Below are 17,563 nucleotides of genomic sequence, written 5' to 3' on the forward strand. Positions count from 1 at the left end.
GTGTGATTTGGTTGGCTGCACAGATGACATTCTCAACTTCAGTGAGCAATATGTGCCCAGCTGTGTAGTCTAACGTACACTTGATAGCCTGTTTATGATATATTCAATACAATGCAATACAATATAGTTCAATACAAAAAGTCTGCAGTAATCAAATAATTTCATTTAAACAGCAATTTTCATACAGTATTTGGTCGTTTTTCCTTCATATCTATGCAGATAAGGGTACAATTCTAAACTAAAACAGAATATAGCAGGGATTCATCTATGTAAGCCTAAAAACAAGTGTCAAAATAGCTGTCACAACACTCAATATGAATTAATTGTAGCTGATGCTGTATATAAACAAGAGCCATTGGTGTTAAAAGTAATATTTGCATTTATTTCTCTCAGGCCAAGACTGGCTGTGGGTGGATAAAGGCGTTTCAGCTCAGGGATTGGTGATTACTGCAGAAGTACATGCATTTCCAAGTTCAAAGTACATACACACAGTAATAGGTACATTCAGTTTGCAGGTACTACGGTACTCAAATCCACCATATACACTTTACACTGGACATTCAAAATAATGGTTCAAACTCCAACACAGACACCTCAAAATTATTGAACTGTTTTAGGTTAGACCAAGTACAATCTTCAGTCTGCTTAGTAAATGAAAACACACAAAGATCCTTTTTGAAATACCCCAAGAAAGTCACCAACAATTTTGAGCAGTCAGTTCTGAAAACATCTTTAAGCATTGCATCAAAACAATAGACAACAGCTGCACAGCTCAATGAGAAGACCAGACTTGCATAATGTCTTATGTAATAAACTATTTGAACAATTCAACCATCGTTCCTTTGTATAAAAAGCACAGCATTTAAATGTTGTCTGGTCAACAAGAAACAAAAAGGTATAAAAAAAAATTAAAAAAACAAGTTTGTGAGATTTATACTTGAAATAACAGTTTCAGATACTTCATGCTCCTTAGTAGATCTGTAAAGCCAACATTTCATTATCAGGTAGTATCTTCTGATGTGGGTAATACTCAGTTACATTTATTCAGTTAGATGTACTTGATGTAATTGTATGGTATGTTTCATTTTGTTTTTTGAAAATTGAGAAACAGCAGAATTTTCACATTATTGAAGTTTTTATCTGTCCTATTGTAGCAACACTAAAATATAGATTTTACTGAACTCAAGTAGAGTACTCAAGTAGATACTTCACCAAGTACTATTTAACTTTTACTTGAGTCACTTCGTTTTACATCTGACTAAATATTTTGGCCACTGTATCCATGTTTGTTCATCTAGTGCCATCATCAGTATCAAAACTGTTCATACAAGTGTTTTCTTCAATGCTGAAACCTTTTCTGACTGAAGAAATGTTTTCACGTTGACTAACTTCCTTTTTGAACTGTGACAATACAGATTATTAGACATGAGACTGGGTGAAACATCACAACTTACCCGGATATGAAGTAATTGCAGATATTTGATTTGGCTGCATTTATATTGTTTACTGGAGATGACACGTTTGCAACAGTACAGACGCACAGGCTTGTTTTGTTAATGTGAGCTTGGTTCGTGCAGTAGAGTATAATGTTTATTTGATAAGCAATTTTTAGTGATAATGATGTGGTATAGCAGCAAGCCATTTGGTATACACAGATCAGGCATAACACTATTAATCCCAATTCAATGGACAACAAACTGCGATGCACTTCGTACCGTTTTATGAAACCTATACCGTTAATGTCTTCACTTCCCATTTGCGCCACATGTTGCTACTTTACCACCGATCCTTCTTCGAACTACTTTTGACAGACTATATCACACCTCCTGTAAGAGCTGCTTAACCAGTTATCATCAGACTTTCACAATTCAGACGTTTAACAAGTGCACTCAGATTTTGAGATCTGAGTGCACTTGTTAAACGTCTGAATTGTGAGAGCCCATTCTTCTGCTTCTCGCCCAAACCCCACTGATTCACATGCGTCCTTACATTTACCACCCATTAAGAGGCTCTCTTGCCTGCATCATGCATTTCGAAAAATAGCAACATTGTTATGGCAGATTGGTGCATACTCAAGTAGAAAAGTCACTGTGAGCGATTATCCGCGTGTGCTGTTACTTTGGATATCCTGGTGTGCGTTGGTTTTTGTGTTTTGTAAACAGTTAACATTGCATCCTTGTATGAATCCTTCCATCCACACGTATCCCTGAAATCCAGCTTTCTGATACTTTGGAGATTGTTCCGGGAAATTGCTCCGATGAACCTATCCCAGGTAGAACGGAGCAGGGCATATTCTCGGCCTTGTGGTCCAGTCTTCCTCTCACTCGTGCTCATAATAATAGAGTTCTTAAAGAGGTTTATTGCTCTGCCTGAAGACTGTCATTGCTGCAGACTGGAGTTTTGAAGCTGTCCACCTCTTCAAAAACCAGCTCTACAAAAATAAGACAGGAAAGGACAAAAGAGGGAAAAATATTAGTAAAATATAGTATAATAAATAAATACAACTGAGAGACCGTATTTGCTGTAATAATAGTGAATAATAGGCAAATTGATGCCTGATGAAGGTCTTAGTACCGAAACATTGACCTGATCCTAATAAACTATTTTTGCAAGTGTTGGCAGTGTGCGGGAAGTATTTTTATTCAACTCACTGACTTAGACATCACCAAAATCCAAACGGCGCTGACACATCATTAAAGTGTACTTAACAAAATGCTGAAATGCATAACTTCTGAACTTTTTCAGCTTAGCCGGACCTCAAACGCAAATGCAAGCTTTAGCACTTTACCAATTCCAGTGAATACCGAAGTAACAGTCTTCATCGTTTTTGTTTTATCTCAGTATTCTTCTGGTAATGTATGTTGCATGTACATACATTACCACACAACTACATATTACTAAGTGGCAGATAACTGTTCAGTGCAAACAGCGTTATAATTTATTATTATTTCACCTGCCGTGCCTCCATCTGTGTGCATCGGTTTATGAATGAAAGTGCGTTAGTGGCATGTTTATCTACGTGTGTCTAATGCACAGTTGTTCATTAACAATATATTGACCAAATAAACAATTATGCTATAATGTTCAACAAAGCAGAGAAGGTACTGTGCCATATCCATCTCTACTAAATGCATTTTGATCAATCCTTTCTTTCTGCAGTACCTTTCCACTCCTCCAGGGTGCGATCTTTGCTCTCTAGAGTTTGGTCGTAGGGCGGTGCTTCAGGCTCGTCCTCAGGGTCGTGGTACTGGGAGAAGTACGGGTGGGCCAGCGCTTCACACGCCGAGATACGCCCATCACAGTCCAAGACCAGCATGCGCTTCAGGAGGTCTATCGCTGTGTCAAAATGCACAAGGTGTTGGACAAGGAAGCAGAAACATCCTCTTAGTCCAGGCCAAAAGGCTGTACCGCATCGTGAAAGAATGAACTGGAGAAACAGTGATCTTTCTGAATTGTATTAAAGACTCTGCAAATCAAATAAATCAATCACCTAGTGGGTTTGCTCCTCTGAAGATCTTCTCTAGGTCTTGTGGGGGCATGTAGGGCAGGGACTGGATGTATTTCTGTGCCTGTAAAAAATGAAGTTTAGTTTGAGAGCATATAATATAACTTTTTTAACTGCCTATTCGATTGTCATACTTTTGTAGGGGACAGGAGGGTAAGCACTTTAAATTAGGCTAAAGCACAAGCTGCTTCAAAGTTGGAAATATGAGCTTTTAAATGATAACTTTCAGTCTGGTAAAGGTTTATGGGCAGGAAATACATGAGCACTTATAATCAGCATTTAAAAGGGTAGCAAATAGAGATCCATGTCATTAAAGTAGATGGGGACGCAACCAAAAGTGACGGTGCAAACATTAAACTGAGGTTGCAGTGCAGCCGATAGTTCAATAGTTAAAGCTCAGCGTCGGGACAGGGTCTCAGCTCCAGCAATTTGCTGAATGTCTCTACCTGCTCTTCAGATTTCACCCTATGCAATCCAATAAAGCCTATGAACCAAAAACTCCTTTCTCTTTCTCTTTGTCTTTGTTTTTATGAGGTTGGAATAGAGTTTCACCGACCCGAGACTAAAGATTCTTTTTGTTTTGTTTTTTAAAAATGAGCACATGGTTTCCTATAGATGGCTACTTTGCAATAACAATTCTTTCTTATACTGTTAGTCACATTGATTTAATTTGCATTTTTAAAGTGTAATTCTACAGGTCTAGTGCCTCGGTGATCTATTACACTGCCATGTAGAGATAGCTCACTTAGCTATTGTGTCCCTTGAGGCTAATCAATTACACCATTTGCCCGATAAATGTGGACAGAGCAATGAGTCAAATATATCTGTTTTAAATCCATGTATTTTTAACACTTACATGCTCAGAGCAGATTTTTTGCAATAGATCAGGCGTTGGCGTCCCCACCACCTCCATAATCCGTTTTAATTGGTCAATATCTAAGTGGACAACATGTTAAGGGAAATTCAAATGCATGTAGATTGTTGCAAACATTACATAATTTATTAACACTTGGTATTTTAAAGATAGAGACTCAATCTGTTTTTGAATTAGGATCTTAGATTATGGACTAGCTGCAGCAGGAGTCCTAAAAGTATAGTCATGGATGCACACAAACAGTTATTGTAGAAGTAGGCTACTATTAGCAACAGCATCAGCAGTAGGAAACAGTGTCTAGGGTAACGTTGAGATGATTTAGTAAAAGGATACAGTCACTGCCTGGAAATAGGACCTTTCCTTTTATCAACTCTCCCATGATGCACCCAACAGACCATATATCAACTGAAACAGAGACAATACAGCTTGAAAGTTGACACTTCTTCTGCACTATTGAAGCTACAGTAATTTCCTCACCATTCTGATTGTAGTGCATCCAGTTGAGCATTATCTCTGGCGCCCTGTACCAGCGAGTGGCCACGTAGCCTGTCATCTCATCATCTGTCTGTCGGGCCAGGCCAAAGTCAAGGATCTTGAGGACAAAATCATCAATGTTGTAATGTTTAATTAGTTTGTTTTGTACAATTTTTTAATGCAAATGTGTTTTTGTAAATGTTTGTTCATACTCTGAGTTCACAGTCCTCATTGACGGCAACATTACTGGGCTTTAGGTCCTAGGGGAAAGATGTGATATTAACACAGTACAAATCATGATGAAATACTTTTTATTTAGTTTAAACTGCTCTCTAAATCATGATAATGTTTAAGACATCTAATTTTAAATCTATTTGATCACGTCAATAGTTCTCTGACTGATTGACAGAGAACTAATAGGAAATCAGCAACACACAGTTCATCACTGGAATAAAGACACAAAGTAAATATGCTTTATGGCTCACATTGCCTAGTGGTTCTGGTGCAGTGTTCATTCAATTTATTTAAATCAATGCAGGACTGTGCAGTGCTTTTCACAGTTTTCTGCAGAGACTATGATTTCACGGTCAACATTGAGTTAAAAACAATGTGAAGCAAAGTAATAATAATTAAAGTATAATCAAGGTGTTTGCACATTTGTGATCTAAAAAGGTGTATCGCGGCTCAATCCTTTGAAGACAGCGTTTGTAATAGATGTGTTATAGTATCATGATGTGACTGTGTGACTTCAAACTAGGCTTTCTTGTCAGTAGATAAAGATGCGCAACCCTATTTTTGCCAACACAACTTATAATAACTTAAGCAGTACTAAGTAACTCATTCCCCTAGAGGCCATAAGCGGCACTGCAGGTGTCGTGGCATGTTGCGTTTTCTTTTACTCATTAATTGTCCGTGAGAGTAAATACTACGCTGGCAGAAAAGACAAAGGGAGAGAGGGATATTGTACATCCAATTACACAATGGAGATGTTTTTTTCACTCAAACTTGGCTGTAAATACTGTTTCAGTGGCGCTAGCCCGCTAGCCTGTTAGCTTCTTCTAGCTTCGTATTGGGGGCTCCAACCTGGTGCAGGGAAAGCTGCAAGTGTGGTTTTCTGGCCAGGGACACCAGGGGAGATGAAAGACCTCCCTGTCATCCCATCAACACAATGAAAAGGATTTATAAAGGTAAACAAGTGACTTAGTACTGCTTTAGAATGTGCAAATGTTCACTTTTAGTCACGATTTTCTTAATTTAGTTAAATCGTTGTCTTGTTTTTGTCCAGTTTTTTTTTACCTAAGCACATGATGACATGAAAACAAACAGCTTAGACTTTGTGTTCAAATGAAACATACTGTTATGCTTTGAAATGGATTATCAAAATAATTGCAAGACTAATAGAATATTGCACTTTAGGGATAGGGATCAGGAATATCACCAGCAATAAAGTACAAAAGAATCAGTATTTTTCATCTATATCACATTAAGTATTGTCATTATTTAATGAATGTAAAATACATTAAGAGGATGCTTACTCTGTGGATCAATCCCGCTGAGTGGATGTACTGTTAGACGATAGGTGGGAGAAGACAGAGAGAGAGGTCAAGAGTGCAGCTCACAAGATCCGCCCCAGTAGCTTAACGTAAAAGTGCTTTGGTTTCCACCTATGCAAAAGGGTTACTTGCTCCATAATGGAAGGGCGTAACTAAAATGTATTCTGTTTGCAGTGTTAACAAATGGTCATTGTTATTGATATACAAAAAATATCACAATGAGCTGTCACATGCCACAGTAAATATTGTGAAGTGTGTCAGTGTGTAAATTACCTACTGGAATAAACCATTCAGAGTTTGGAAACATACTCATCAGAAAGACTGCTGATCTGCTCTCTTTGCACGGTGTTGCGGGTGTTTTATTGCATATGCAGCAGGGACTTAGTGACACGGAAAATTACCTTAAGCCCTCTGAGGAGCTGATAGATTAAAAACTGCACATGTTCGTCGGTCAGTCGCTGAAATTTAACTATGTTGTTGAGGTCAGCGCCCATCAGGTTTGTCACCAGGTAGCTAAGGGGAGAAGGAGATGTAAAAAGAGTGAAGCAGGAACGGAGGAACAGGAGACAGGAAGGGGGAAGGGGGAAGTGTGGCTGCCATGGAAACCAGCAGACATCTCCAGAAGACTGTGAACCCCATTACCATGAACCACCACCAGGAGAGACAAGGCATACGGGACAAATTCTAATTCAGGTTTTGAATATTTACTGCAAACTCACAATGTGGAATCTGCTAAATACGGCTGGCTTTTCCCAACAGTATATATCATGCAAAATAGAAACCTTCAGAATTATAAATAGGGTGAACTTTGTTTAAAAAAAAACAAAAAAGGATAATTTTGACTCACAGTTCATTAAAGCTCTCTAGTGCAGATGCAGGTGTGAAGACATCCAACAGTCCTATTACCTGCACAGGCAAACAGAAGTCCATAGTAAGGACATTAGGCTGCATGATCTCTGAAAAATATCTCAGTATTGCAATTAAGTCTTAAAGGAACAGGCCACCGTTTTTCCGTACTGAGATAGTTCTTACCTGAGCTTAGATGAGTTGATGCGTACCTGTCTGGTCTTTACGCATGCGCTCAGCCACGCAAAAAGACAAAAGATGTTGTTAGCATTCATCCTCTCCTCATCTCCTCTATAGGCTCGGTTCCACCTACCCTACTCTACTCTACCCTGCTCTACTTTGCCTGCATTTGAAATGTTTCCATCAGCCCACTTTACAGTTAACTGGTACTTTTTTTAGTACCTGCTTGGCCCTGGTACTAACCAGGCCAAGCAGGTACTGTTTCCAATGGACACAGTCAAAAGCAAAGCCCTATCCATGGATACACCCTGGTAACCATGGATACAGTATCAGATTCTACAGAATAGTGGAAACACAACCAGGCCAAGTAGAGTAGGACCAAACCAAGTAGAGTAGAGAAGGGTAGGGCTGGTGGAAACGAGCCATAAGAGGCCAAACTGGGGTGAAGCTAGAAGCATGTTTTCCCTATTTAAATACGGTTACGTGAGTAGTTGCACAATCCAATTATAGTTACACAAAATTAAACATGTGTAACTATACTTGGATCGTGTAATTACTCATGTAACTGTATTTAAATAGGGAAAACATGGAAGAGCTTTGTCGCTTCTAACTTCACCACCTTTTGGCCCCATAGAGGAGAGGAGGAGAGGCTAAATGCTAACAACATCTTCTTGCTTTAGCATGACTGAGTGCACACGTAAAGACCAGACAGGTACGCATCAACTCATCTAAGATCAGGTAAGAACATATCTCAGTATAGAAAAACGGTGGCCTGATCCTTTAATATACAAATTTTACAAACTTTAGACATTTTAAACAATACAAAGATCACACAAAAGAACATATTTGTGGAGGTCTGAACTACAGGATTGACAGGTTTAATTCGCGCCATGGAGTCAGAACATGTTCATGTTTGCAGGGGTTATTTCACTTCCTGAATAGTTCTTTATGATTGTTCTTTATGCATCTCTATTTTTCTTTAACTAGAACTCACTTACATTCTCATGTTTCATGTGTTTGAGCAGCCTCAGCTCCCGGTAGGACCGCCGGCTGTGGATCAGGGACTGGAACGGCCTTGACAGCTTCTTTACCGCCACCTTCTGACGCAGCACCACATCATACGCCGAACTGGAGGGAGAAAACACAGGGGACATGTAGTGCTAAACTATGGAAGCACGGGTAGAAGAATGGGCCGCTTTACCATCTGAGGAAATAAAGAACCTCATCCACAAATACCACTAAAGAATCCAAGATGTCATGGACGTTAAAGGGGGCAATACACAGTATTAAAAACTGGGGTATGTAAACTTTTGAACAGGGTCATTTTGGTACTTTCTTTTTTTCATTATGATTTAAAAAGAGCAAACTCAGTTGTTTCACCATAAATAGCTTCACACATATCTTTGAAAAATAGTCAAAAACTGTTGTGCAACATCGCGCGTCTTTATATTATTCTATTATCAAACATGACACTTAATAATCAGGTTGAAGATGTATAGCTTTTGTTGTGAACTCAAGCTATTGTACAAGAAAAAGCCTCATATTTCATGTTGACATTTAATAGAGGATGAACAGAGGACGGATAACCAGACAAGTCAATAACACCAGGAAATATATTGAGAGGATGTGGTTGAAAGTTCTGGAGAATTGCGTTTGTCACATATTGCATAAGCAAGAGTTTTGCTCCCGCTTTTGAAATGTAAATGCTATTCTTCATATTGTATGCTGTACTTCTCTCCAGTGAGCTGTTGTCTTTGCCCGGGTCTCTTTGTGCCTCTACACCAGATAGGAAGGAAATGAGGTCAGGATTGAGAAACCGTGCAAAAAAACACTAAACACACAAACATTGCAGAAGAACTGAAACTCCAATGTGAGATGCTGCTTTTTAAAATTTAAAGTGAGTTTACGTAATATAGGAATTGTGATCTTTAGGGATCATGCATTTCGAGGATGTACCAACTGCAAAGCACAACAGGCCACAACAAAGCAACACCATTTGCAGCGGAACAGCCATGATTTCAATGGTGGGTAATTGTAAATGTATCTATGCCCTTTTCAAATGCAGTGGTAGGATTCGTCATAAAAACTGACAAAACACTGTTCGTCTGGTGCCCGGATGCCCCGCCAGGCTCCAGCGGGGTACCAGTCTGTCTGTCTGATCCGAGCCAGGCCTTACCCTTTCCTCTGCCAGCTTCCATACAAGGCACTGCTGCTGCTGCTGCTGCTGCTGCGTGGTGAGCAACCCAGAGCACTTCCATTGATTACTTTACTTAAGGCACATGTTTGTTATATCGCGCTTGCTAATGAAAACACACGGATGAAAATAAATAATACAAGATAGATGGACGCCAGTTTAATATGTTCCCATATAAGAGTTCAAGTACAGCGGTGCTATCCAAAAATATGACCCAACCATGTGCATAAAGCATGTTTCGAAAGGAGGCTTTGTTCTTTAAAGAATTAGTGTAATGGCGACACATAAACAAGCAGCAACTTACTCTTTCCTGGTACATCTGCCTTTTTCTGCAAACTGCATTTATGGTTTCTGTGTTCCACACTGTTTTACTGGATACCTTTGTATGTCTCTGCCCTTTTTTGTGTGGGGTTCAGTGGATTTTTTTTTTTACTGCAGAGTCCATAATGGTCCTGAAGAAAGTGTCTCTTTAAAAGTAAACAAACTGCTAGCTTATGAGCTAAAGACATTGGAGACCTACAAATGTCTTCTTCTGAAACACTGAAGGGGCACCAAGATCCCCCCATACCTGCAGCACAGTGAAGGTGTCACAAGAGGTGCTACACGAAACAAGGAAGGGACGAATGATGAGAAGATTGTCAAAGACTGTTGTGGAGTGGAGGGAGGTGCTCAGGAGGAAGAAGAAGGAGGAAGACGTGGAGCTGATGAGTGCAAAGCGAGTAGCACGTACTAACTCACACAGCATTGTCTCGTCATTTACATGTCAGATTTGGGAGCCTGATACTGTAATACAGGCAACATCAAATGGTAAATTAAAGCAGTACTAAGTAACTCTTTCCCACTTTTACCCGCAACTGCAGGTGTCTTAGCAAGTTGTGATTTTCTAACTTATTAATTGTCCGTGAGAGTAAATACGACGCTGACAGAAAGGGCGAAGGGAGAGAGGGATATTGTACATCCAATTACACAATGGAAATATTTTATTTCACTCAAACTTGGCTGTAAACTGTTTAAAGTGGCGCTAGCCCGCAGTTAGCTTTGCCCGCTAGCCTGTTAGCTTCTTCTTAGTGATTCTATTAGTGTGTTTTGGTTGCTCCGGTCCGGTCGCAGTCAGACACCAGGGGGAGATGAAAGATAAGATAAGATGGTACTTTATTGATCTCACAGATGGAGAAATTGCATTCGATGAGAGAGCATCCGGCAGCAGCACCCATTCAGTGCGCACCACTCTTTTTTTTCTTTGGTGAAAGATCGTTGTGTCTCGGCCGCCATCTTCACTGTTTTGGTCAGACCCTCCAATCATCCCATTAACACTTGTATTACCCCCATAGGACTACGGACAGGATTTATTAAGGTTAACAAGTTACTTAGTATTGCTTTAAGTGCAACATGCCCACAGAAAAGCAGATTTTATTTTTCAGCTTGCACCCACTAGTTAGCATCTGCCTTGATAAATGAGCACCTTAGTGCTCACTGGGAACTAGTAAACAACCAAATATTGATATAGTAATAATGTAATGAAAAAGGTGAGAGACAGAATAAGATACATTGGGTATAGCTTTTATGAAACTCCCTCTTGGTCGACACTAATGTGAACCAGATATTCTGGCAGGCACATTCTGAGTTCTGACACATTTGATCTAGTAAAATATGTTGTAGTATTATATAAAATGAGGCTTCCTTGCTCCACCCCCTCCTCCATCTAAAGCTGTTCAGGTGGGCTGGCAACACAAACTGCCACTTCACTTTGCTCCAGGACCCATGTGCCACAAAACAGAAACCTCATTTGAAATTTGGATACATCACTGACAGGGGCAATATAAGCTTGAGTACAAAGATATTTGAATGCATACAGCTTGCATTTGTGTCAGACTGACATAATGATTAATTACCATAAAATCAATCTGGTCCTGATCCCATCTGTCACATTTAAATGTCACAAACAAAGACATCGACGTTGACAGTCGAAAACTAGACAGCCAGGTTTCATTCTATCCAAATGCCAGCTCTACATTAACTGACCAGATGTGACAAAGGCAAACAATGCAGCAAACAGCTAGACTGGTCTCAGGATGTTTTCAATGTATTCTCTCAGTATCTATTGGATAGCACTAACCTTGCAGATATCCAATGCAACATGAGGTAAAGGATAAGCAGAGGAGAGGTGTTGCAGTGGTGAAAAAGTAATCAAAACTTGACGGGACTTTAGTTCAGGGGTAGGCTACATACATGTCGAAATGACTGCTGTGTGAATTAATAGTGATCACGGTGCCCTTGCAATTGTACAGACAAAATTGAAGATTCTGGAGGTAGCACTAAAAACCTGCAATGATTAATCAAAATAGCTGGGTACTGTTTGTTATGTTTTTTTAAAGGGGCTATTTGTGATGCTACTTTATTGCTCATGTCTGTGCCTTTATAGCTTCTCTTTTGACCCACAACATAAGCAAATAGATCCTATAAATCCTAGTTTTGAGGATGAATAGACAAATTATCATTTACCTCACATAAATCACATAAAGCTTATAAATCCTATTTTCAGATCCAGAGCATCTGCCTTTGCTCAGCTCGACTTGGCTCCGAAAAACACTGGTGAAGACAAACAAACACAAGATCCAAACACACACTGATCCTTGGAACTCATCTTTACAAATGTAGCCTTACATGAATGAGCCAGGCCAAAAGAGGTAAAACTAGACACTCTAGTGATAGAAAATGCATTCCTGTCTGTACATAGTCTGTATATAGTCTGTATATAGTGTCTCTGTATGTTTTTACTAACTTGTGTGTAACATCAACCTGCCAGGGGGTCTGCAGATGGAAATTAGTCTAAGGCTATAATCTGGCATATTTACATTTGTAAAAATGTTCATTAATATGTATTGTCCCTCCTTTTCAAATAAAATAATAATAATAAAAAATCAACAAAGGACACACTTCATCTCTTTTAATAGGACACCAGGTTGCAATAGCATAGCAAGTCAACAACATGCTAAGAGTTTGTGTGTCCCTTTGCAAGAAACTTCCTCAAACCTGCGTCCTGCACTCATAATGTATCTGAAACCTAACATACTGAGTAAAACAATTACCTGAGAGGTGCTGAGCTCAATCAAACTTTATTTATAAAGCGCTTTTCATACCGAAAGGTATCACAAAGTGCTTTACAGATTACATTTGAAACAATACGCCTGGCACAACCTCCCATATATATATTTTATAAATTAGGATTAAATAAATAGATTAGTTAAAAGCTAAGCTAAAAAGGTGGGTCTTGAGCCTGCTCTTAAAAACATGAACGTTCTCTGCAGCCCTGAGCTCCTCCGGCAGGTCGTTCTAGAGGCGAGGGCCGTAATATTGGAAAGACGCCTCACCATGAGTCTTTTTGTTGACTTTAGGAATAAGTAGGAGACCCCTGCTGGAGGAGCGAAGGGCCGTCAAGGTTTGTAAGGTAAAAGCAGTTCTGAAAGGACCAAGACCATTAAAAACCATTAAAAGAACTTTTATTGGAAGTGCTCGGACAGTGAAAATTTGCAAAACTTTTCAGTAAATCATAATTGCTCGGTGGCCAATTCCAATGGCTCAGTCTAGCGGAATCTCACAGAATGTCATCTTTGTAAATTCATCACATGGCAAGTACTTTCAGGTTGAGTGCAAAGTGATTCAATAGCTTTGTCCAAATGTTGTCCATGCAGCCCTCACTCACACCATCAGCAGCAGAACTCCTCTGGAATATGAACGTATCAATAGGGATAATAATTCTGGGGCGTTTCTGTGTCCTATGTATGTTACTACACCCGCTGCACCCTGAATTCCCTCCCCCCTCCCTATGGTAATCAAGTTGTGCCATGAGAAAGTCAGTGACAATAGGCCCAGATCAGCATCAACAATACAGGTCAGATGGAGGGACCACTGCAGGAATGTGCTTTGTGCCTCTTTGGATCTGACCGTGACTCAAGTATAAGACAACATAGTGAAAGAAAAGGTTTTTGTTATTAAACTTAATTATTATTTATATAAAAAAAAGAAATATCCCTGCTATGGACATTTCTGCTTGTATCGTATTGCATCGCAGTGTTTCGACATGGATTAGACTAGAATCTGGCCCATTTTAGACTTTGAAGACAGAGCTAAAAAAGATGGAACTTTTTTCATCATGAAAAGCTCTTTGGTCACTGATCTCGAGGAAAAACTGTCAGAGATGTAAATACGCTTTTCCGACACAAGCAGAGACTAATGATAACCATACCATCTGATCTTTGGTTACTTTCAAAGCTTAATAATGAGTGTATTGTGCAGATGCCCAGGCAATGTGAGCGGCACAACAATGATTGGGTTGTACTAAGCAGCAGACACGGTTGAACATAATATTCTTGGAAGTAGGAGCTGAGATACTATAATGATCTATTTCACTGGCTGTAAGAGGCTGGGCTATTCTGAGTACTGAGCGTATTGAGTTGCACTTCAGAATATGCATTATAGTTTTCCATGCACAACAGCAACTGTCCATGCAGCGTGGAATTGGGGTGTACACTTTAGTGCATGTTTGAAAGTGCCGTCACATGTCTTTAGGGGTTCATACTTCCAAAATCTGGCAATCTCTTAATGTAAAAGTCATCCAAAGAGTATGTTACAATTCAGTTTCACCTTACCACTAAAAACAAGAACAAGAGATCGCCTCGGGGTCAGAGCTCCCCTGAGAAAGAGATTCTGAAATTTCAGAGTCTTTCCTAGTTAAATAGATGTCAAATAAAATGAAAAAAATAAATTATAATAACTTGGTATTAAATCATTGCTATTGCTGAATGCAAGGATTGTTTTGGGCTGCTCCCTTTACTCACTCAGATTTGGGAAGTGAAAGTACAGCTAAGTCCAAATCAAGTGCATTTTATTGTTGACTTCTTTGCTTCAAAACTAAATCATTCAACTTTCACCAAAGCTGTGAAGATCCAAAAAGCTGTGTCTTGTTTTCACATTTTTCTACGTAGTCATGTAATATTCTCCTTTAATCTGAAATCCTAATATATCTTGAGTCAGTTCAGTACACATTTTATAGATTACCGGTAGGAAATGAACTATTTTTGAAGCATCAGGGCTGTTAATGATATACATCATTTGAAAGTTCTACACACAGAGAGATTATGCTGCTGACCACAAATGTGAAAGAATCACTACAAGGATACAATTGCACGGTAAAATGAGCCATTTTGGACAGTCAATATCTCTGTAGCACCTATGCATCGACTTCTTTTTTCTTTTCTTTTTTCAGTTTTTTGTGGAAATGAGATGTCAGTGTAGTTTGTGTCAACACAAAGGCTGAATTTATGTATAGGGCCTTATCCTATCTTTAAGGCTTTTCTTCCTTTTTTATACATTTTGACTAGCATATCCATTAATTAAAACACCTTATCATTAGCTCCACTGTATTATGTCACCCATATGAAAGACCATGTTTGTTTTAGTGTATATTCTTCCAGAAATTACTTGCCTAAATAACTGGAAACAAACCTAGCCTAACCAAGCCTATTGACTGAGTTGGCATCAAGACTGACAGGTTTTTGATTCAGTCCAAGGCTAATTACGGATTGATAGCGAGAAACAGCAACAGTGTTATGGATTATATTCCCCTGTCACTGCTGCGCTACTGCATAGTACCAGTGTATCAAAAAACATTGTGCTAGTGCCTCGCCCCTCTCGTGCGTCCTGGACAAACACTCACCACACGGAGCCGTACGCCCCGGATCCTACCGGCGTTAGATTCTGGTAGCGCTCCGGTACCTCCCATACAGTCTTGTTCAGCTCCTGACGGTAAAACCCCGGTCTGGCCGTCATCTCCATGGACTGGACACCATACAAAGAGCGAATCGTGGAGAGAGAGCCTGCGGGGAGGACAGATACTAAACGGGGAGAATGTGGGAGATGAACCGGAGGATGAGCTGCGGGATGCAGCCGCTGCAACCACTGCCGCACACGCGCCAGACTCGTCTCTGTTCACCCCCTCTCCCACACAGGGAACACAAAGTATTGGTCATTTGGAGAGGGGGAAATGAAACGGCATGAGCAAGTTTTACCTAAGCAACTATTGCTAAGATTTAATATAAAAAATAGTAATAATTATATTATTATATCGGAGACAAAAATAAAATCAGCATAAATAAATAATGAATCTTCTATGAAACATGGCAAAAATGGTCGAACCTGAAGCTTTAGCGCCATCTAGTGGTTTATATTAGTCAGTGGACTTCTAGCCTGTACTGAACGGATGTAGCCTAATGTTCCATTGTCTACTGCCAAAGGTTAAATGCACTAATGCAGTAGGCCTACAAGATATTGCTTGCTATCACGTGGGTTCGTGATATTCGTGATTCGTGATTTCACACTATTTACAAAAACAACATTTGTAAATATCATAATTCAATGAGTGCATTTTAACATGAGCAAAACATACATAATATTGGAATTTATTTAAAAAAAAAAAATGTAGGCCTACATCTCTCAGACAGCTATGATTGGAGTTCTTTATAACGTTCATTGAGAATGCACACAAGTTGTTTTCCAAAATAACTATTTCCGTTTAACCAGATCACTGCTATATTTTATTACCAATTTCAAAAGTCCACTTTTTCCCCAAACTAAACCTCTGGCTGAGCCTTATGCCAGGAGCGATTGAGCCATTTTCCACATCATCTGTTTTTAAAAGCATGAATTAATTCAATTTATCGCTCAGCCCTAATATGTATTGCCAAGTACACCGTAAAAATAAATTGATATATCGTATCAAGGCGCCTGTATCATCAAACTAAATAAAGAAACAAAGACATGGAGCTCATAAAAAATGATATGAAAAATTGACCTTTTGCAAAAGCCCCGCCCACTTAATTACTGTTGCTATGTCCGTCAAACTTTTTGATGCTGCTGCTGTAGTGACTCTTACTGGAGCAAAATACCAGCGCCATATCCTCCAGATCGAGGCAAAATGGATTGCCATCTGCAGCAGAGGGATATTCAATTAAACTATCGAATGAAGGGGTCTATTGAGATCTATTGAGACTAAAGCATACAGGTCTCAAGCGAAACGCCTCATGATCTCTTCCTGAAATGCAACAGCGCAGCCTTGGGGACCAGTCGTGCTCTTGCACTGCCTGGTAAGCACTCTCTTATTTTTGTAGTTGTTAAAAATATAAATGAACATTGCTTCAGTTCGCTAAAGTTAGCTACTGCTAGCTAAACCTACAGGTGCCACAATGATAATCAGCTGCAGCCAGTTTTCAGGACAGAGACAAAATACACAGTATTTTTTCATCATAAAGGGAAACCAAAAAAAAGTGTGACGGCGGTGAACTTTTAAAAGCCTACCGTCACACTTTTTTTTTGTTTCCCTTTATGATAAAAAAAAATAAAAATAAGAGAGTGCTTACCAGGCAGTGCAAGAGCACGACTGGTCCCCAAGGCTGTGCTGTTGCATTTCAGGAAGAGATCATGAGGCGTTTCGCTTGAGACCTGTATGCTTTAGTCTCAATAGATCTCAATAGACCCCTTCGTTCGATAGTTTAATTGAATATCCCTCTGCTGCAGATGGCAATCCATTTTGCCTCGATCTGGAGGATATGGCGCTGGTATTTTGCTCCAGTAAGAGTCACTACAGCAGCAGCATCAAAAAGTTTGACGGACATAGCAACAGTAGCTAAGTGGGCGGGGCTTTTGCAAAAGGTCAATTTTTCATATCATTTTTTAGGAGCTCCATGTCTTTGTTTCTTTATTTAGTTTGATGATACAGCAGCCTTGATACGATATATCAATATATTTTTACGGTGTACTTGGCAATACATATTAGGGCTGAGCGATAAATTGAATTAATTCATGCTTTTAAAAACAGATGATGTGGAAAATGGCTCAATCGCTCCTGGCATAAGGCTCAGCCAGAGGTTTAGTTTGGGGAA

At 39.5% G+C, this 17,563-nt stretch overlaps 1 protein-coding gene across 2 annotated transcripts; it reads right to left on the reverse strand.

Moving 5' to 3' along the window:
• Positions 1 to 1,938: 1,938 nt before the first annotated feature.
• Positions 1,939 to 15,631, reverse strand: mapk11 (mitogen-activated protein kinase 11). 2 transcript variants are annotated; one of them, XM_079582786.1, is made up of 12 exons: positions 15,343 to 15,628; positions 8,431 to 8,560; positions 7,254 to 7,312; positions 6,808 to 6,919; positions 6,389 to 6,418; positions 5,066 to 5,113; positions 4,857 to 4,971; positions 4,713 to 4,784; positions 4,362 to 4,441; positions 3,491 to 3,569; positions 3,163 to 3,336; positions 1,939 to 2,431 (listed from the first exon to the last, which is right to left on the reverse strand). In XM_079582786.1, exons 1-12 carry the CDS (start codon positions 15,459 to 15,461, stop codon positions 2,358 to 2,360), a joined length of 1,092 nt encoding a protein of 363 aa, XP_079438912.1. In that variant the 5' UTR covers positions 15,462 to 15,628; the 3' UTR covers positions 1,939 to 2,357. The 2 variants fall into 2 exon arrangements, with proteins under 2 accessions (XP_079438912.1, XP_079438911.1); XM_079582785.1 differs by having other exon boundaries at positions 4,713 to 4,971; positions 15,343 to 15,631.
• Between the last annotated feature and the right edge of the window lie 1,932 nt (positions 15,632 to 17,563).

This window comes from Gobius niger, assembly GCF_951799975.1.
Source record: "Gobius niger genome assembly, chromosome: 2".
NCBI classification, from domain to species: Eukaryota; Metazoa; Chordata; class Actinopteri; order Gobiiformes; family Gobiidae; genus Gobius; species Gobius niger.